The sequence below is a fragment of the Colias croceus genome, chromosome 7 (assembly GCF_905220415.1).
Source record: "Colias croceus chromosome 7, ilColCroc2.1".
Classification (NCBI taxonomy): domain Eukaryota; kingdom Metazoa; phylum Arthropoda; class Insecta; order Lepidoptera; family Pieridae; genus Colias; species Colias croceus.
In genome coordinates, this window is record NC_059543.1 from 3,249,566 (window position 1) to 3,253,903 (window position 4,338).

At 38.4% G+C, this 4,338-nt stretch overlaps 1 protein-coding gene across 1 annotated transcript; it reads left to right on the forward strand.

Moving 5' to 3' along the window:
• Positions 1–246: 246 nt before the first annotated feature.
• LOC123693212 (putative protein TPRXL) lies at positions 247–3,882 on the forward strand. Its single transcript, XM_045638211.1, has 5 exons — positions 247–471; positions 624–755; positions 2,659–2,721; positions 2,973–3,065; positions 3,484–3,882. The coding sequence occupies exons 1-5, from the start codon at positions 247–249 to the stop codon at positions 3,880–3,882; spliced, it is 912 nt and encodes a 303-aa protein (XP_045494167.1).
• Positions 3,883–4,338: the final 456 nt, after the last annotated feature.

The following is a 4,338-nucleotide window of genomic DNA, read 5'->3' on the forward strand; positions in this document are numbered from 1 at the left end:
CGTAGAAACAACCAGCATATTCGAGAGGCTTAAACAGAAATATAAAAAACAAAATAGAATCCACAAAATAAAGCTGTATACAAAATTTGTGTCCTATCAACCTAGATGTCGAAAAAAGTGCATAAAAAATAATAATAAAGCATTGTGGTTATACATTTGTAGTTTACTTTTAAAGCAATAAAGATGTCGTGTTTACACCAGTTGGCTTCTGCATTAAGGGACCTCACAACCGCAAGCTGCAGCAACATGGCGAACAGCAACCTACTCAGCCGGATGAGCACGCCTCGGGATCTGCCAGAATTCTCAGGTGACCCAATGGAATGGTTGTTGTTCAAGCAGGCTTATCAGGAATCAACAAATTTATGTAAATTCACCGATAAAGAGAACACATGGAGGCTGCGAAAATGCCTACGTGGTGCCGCCAAGGAGTCGGTGGCATCATTGTTTATAAGTGCCACGTCACTAGAGAGGGTAATGGCTACTTTGGAATTACAGTTTGGTTATCCAGATATCATTAATATAAGGATTCAATGCGACATACAAAAGTTACAACCGTTGCCAAACGATTATTATAATTACCTACATCGTCGCATTTTCAATCAAAATTCAAAATTATGTTTAAGCTGTACGAGCAGTGGGGCGACAGGAACATCTTCAGGGCTTCAGTATCGTCTCCAGCATCCTTTCAAAGCTCCCTTCCGTTCTCATTGGAAAATGGACGGACTACAGCTACAACCGCATCAAGGAAGGGCAAGGTTAGTTGTATTGTCAGAATTTTTACACTGTGAAGCGTTAAAAACAACAACCACCTCAAGTAATTTATTAAATTATCGTAACGACAGTAATTAGTGCAACAGAAACAAAAGCCAAGAAGTGCACGGTAGAACGCATACAGTTTTAATACAGTCCGACAAACGCGACAATAAAAGATGTCGCTTTTGCAAGAAAAATACGCATAATAATTATATTAACAGGGTGCAAATTATTTCAAAAGGCGCTGAAAAAAGTTAGATGGCAGCAGATGTAAAGAACAATGGGCTCTGTTACAAATGTTTAATATCCAAGCATGAGAGGAACACATGCCGAGCGCCGGTGTGCGACGAGGACGGGTGCGGCCGGGAGCATCACCGCTTACTTCATTATCCGATCAACAGTGTCGCGAGTGCAAGTGAAGTGATTATACTCGGGCAAGTGCCGCGTGAGCCCTAGATAAGGCCTGTTACCAAAACTATTACCCACATTAAAGCAAGTGATTCCCCAAAAGTGTTCCTAAAAGTGGTCCCCATAACTGTACGCGGTCCCAACGGTATAGTGCAAACCACGGCGTTATTAGACGACGCGGACGGTTCGTCAGTGTCACTTTAGTTATAGACTCTAATCTAGCGGCCCGCGTCGGGCTACGAGGCCGGCGGGAAACAATGCGCGTGCGAGGCGCGTTCAATAATGAAATTGTTTGCGAATACACACATGTAAACGTAGACCTTAAGGGTTTAGATAATAAGGTGCATAATGTAAAGATGAGATGCGTTAGTAATTTATGTTTACCGTTACAGTCGTTATCTACATATAATAAATGATATTACGTGTTATTCACATTTATATGAAATTTTTAAAATTTGAGGTTTCGAATCTACAGTATATAAAATTTATATACTGTAGATTCGAAACCTCAAATTTTAATTGGACAAGATAACCACTATTTATTAACATCTTTAGCGATAGTTTTGACATATTTTCTTCATTTGTCGCAACCACTGAGTCGGGTATGTAAAGGCCCCGTTTCCACATGCAAGTAAACTTTTGCAAGTTCTGTCGCGACAGTTTGTCAAGCGCTTCTTGCGAGAAGTTGCGAAAGCATGTCGCATGATTAGAAATATAGAGACCTAATTAAAAAAAATGTATTTTCGACTTTTATTCAAAAAACGACCTTAATTCAACATTTGCGTCGACCCATAATAAAACAGAGACCTATTTGTGAGTAGAAAAGGGTTAACGAATATTTCGGTCTCTTTTCTACCGGCCGTTGCCCCCGCGTCGCTCGGTTGAACAGTGACGCAATCAGTGATGTGCCGAGCATTGGAAGTGCAAGACGTTACGCGTTTGTATTTGTGGAGACCTAAAGCGGATTATAAATATTACCAAAAATTAAGGTATGTAACATAATTTGTTTTAGTAAAATAAAGACTTAATTTGAATTATGTCCATATAGTAGTATAAAATGAAACAAAATTGACGACTTAATCATGTTTAAGTCTATCCATGACTGAAAAATAGTTGCAATTGAATGGCGTAGTCAGTGTTTGGTCGTTATAATTATTATGAAAATAGTTGTACATTGCAGAACTCATTCATTTTTGCGTCTTTCTTATAATTAATATTTAAATATTAAGGTGGTATTAATTAGTCAAGAGCCTATGTGTTAATAAAAAAATATTGTTTTTCAGTAAATGTGTTTATTTTAATAAAAAAATTAATATTTCAGACTGATATTACGTTCGTTTATAAGATAAAATGAAGAGAAGAGTAGATTTTATATTAGAAAAAGTAAATTTTCACAATGAAAACCAGGTAAAGTTACGTTTCTAATATTATTAACATTACTTTTTTATCTGCAAAATGTTAATTTAATGTAACATATTCTTATTGTCTTGTCTATAGTTGGAAACTAATGATAATACAACGGAAACATCACCAAATATGCAGCATAACTGCGTTCTTACGGTGAGTTCTTTATTATATAATATTAGTTATTGCTTCGATTGTTATTATTTATTAATCAGGGTGTGTTTAATACGATTGCGGGACGACGGCGGGGCGGTGAACGGTGGGACGCCCGCTACAAAATTAGTACACAAAACTTCACCAAATGTCACAAGGCGTGCCGATTTTTTCCCCAAAATCGCTATGTCCGCGATTAATTTTATTGTAATTATTGAAATTATTATTGACCTAACATGAAAACATATTTTCAGACTTACTGTGATAAAGAAAATGCTCAACCGTTTCATAACTCGTTACGTGAGAAATGTTTCGATATACCGTCGACCGAAAATAATATATTGGAGGTACTAATATCCTGCACCTAATGAATTTATTTATGTATTTAAATTGATACCATCTGATATCAAGATTGATTTTTATAGGTTTGTAATAATTGGTTTGTAATTGGTTTGTAAAAAATAAAAATTATTAACAGGAAAGCGAAACAAGAGGCGGTAACTCGTTAACTAACAGCCCTTCCATAATAGAAAACTCTCCCGATCGAACAATTCCATATATTAATCCTAAGGTGCTGTCTATGGCTACTGACAAAGTGGGTTTCTAATTGACTGACAATCATTAATATATTTTTTATTTCATCTTCTATTTAAATACAACTAGTTAAGTTATAATTTCAGGCACACACAACAACTAAAGTCCAGGAATTTTCAATTACCTACTTTAGAACCAGTTGATGTTCCAAATGAAAATGAATACCCACAGCCCAAAATGACTTCTTCTTCAAGTAGATCTTCATCGTCATCTTCTTCTTCTGACAGTAGCAGCAGTAGCACCGATACTGGTAAAGGTAAACCAAATATCCATTTACCCGTAGATGAGCCTTCGACATCTAACAGAACTGGCAGAATTATCAGCCAAAATAAAAAGAATTACCATCAATCACCAATTCATTCGGATGAAAGTGATGTCGATATAAGTGACTCAGATCCGACGTACACTATCGGTAGACCTCAATCTAGAAGAAGTATTCATTTGTCAAGATCCAGTAGCAGTTCTTCATCTCCTGATAACAATACTTTACATGTAACTGATAGTAGTTCGAAAAGACAATCTCGGAAACGAATTCGGAACCCAGCAAACTGGAAGCAAAATATTGCTTAGGGTCTCGGCACACATATGGGATCGGAAAGGGATCGTAACCGTATCGCCTCGAGCCGTTCAGAATGGTTTGTATTAAACTCCCTACTGCAACGCACACTAATCGGAATAGTAACGTAATCGCCTCCCCTCGGGACAGGCTCCGAACTTGCAATTCAAGCGCTAACGGCTCATCGTCCCCGCGCTTACGTCTCTCCGTCCCCGCGCTTACGTCTCTCCGTCCACGCGCTTACGTGTCTGCCTGCTAAGACTTGCCGTACTTACCGTTTTTAGGCGTAACGCCGGTGTCGCCTAGCCGTAGCCGAGTTGACGTACAGGCGCTGCTGATACGCTTTCGTCACGTGCATACGGTAGGTTGACGCCTGGTTGACAGCGAGGCGAAAGGCGTTACGGTTACGATCCCTTTCCGATCCCATATGTGTGCTGAGACCTTTAAGCCTTAAGAAATACGGGAAAGCC

Bases quoted from the DNA above. Each gene is read 5' to 3' on its own strand.
- LOC123693212 (XM_045638211.1), top strand. From the start codon at position 247: ATGGCGAACAGCAACCTACTCAGCCGGATGAGCACGCCTCGGGATCTG. The intron at 756-2,658 runs GTTAGTTGTATT...TCTTGTCTATAG, and splicing joins CCGCATCAAGGAAGGGCAAG to TTGGAAACTAATGATAATAC. The intron at 2,722-2,972 runs GTGAGTTCTTTA...ACATATTTTCAG, and splicing joins AGCATAACTGCGTTCTTACG to ACTTACTGTGATAAAGAAAA.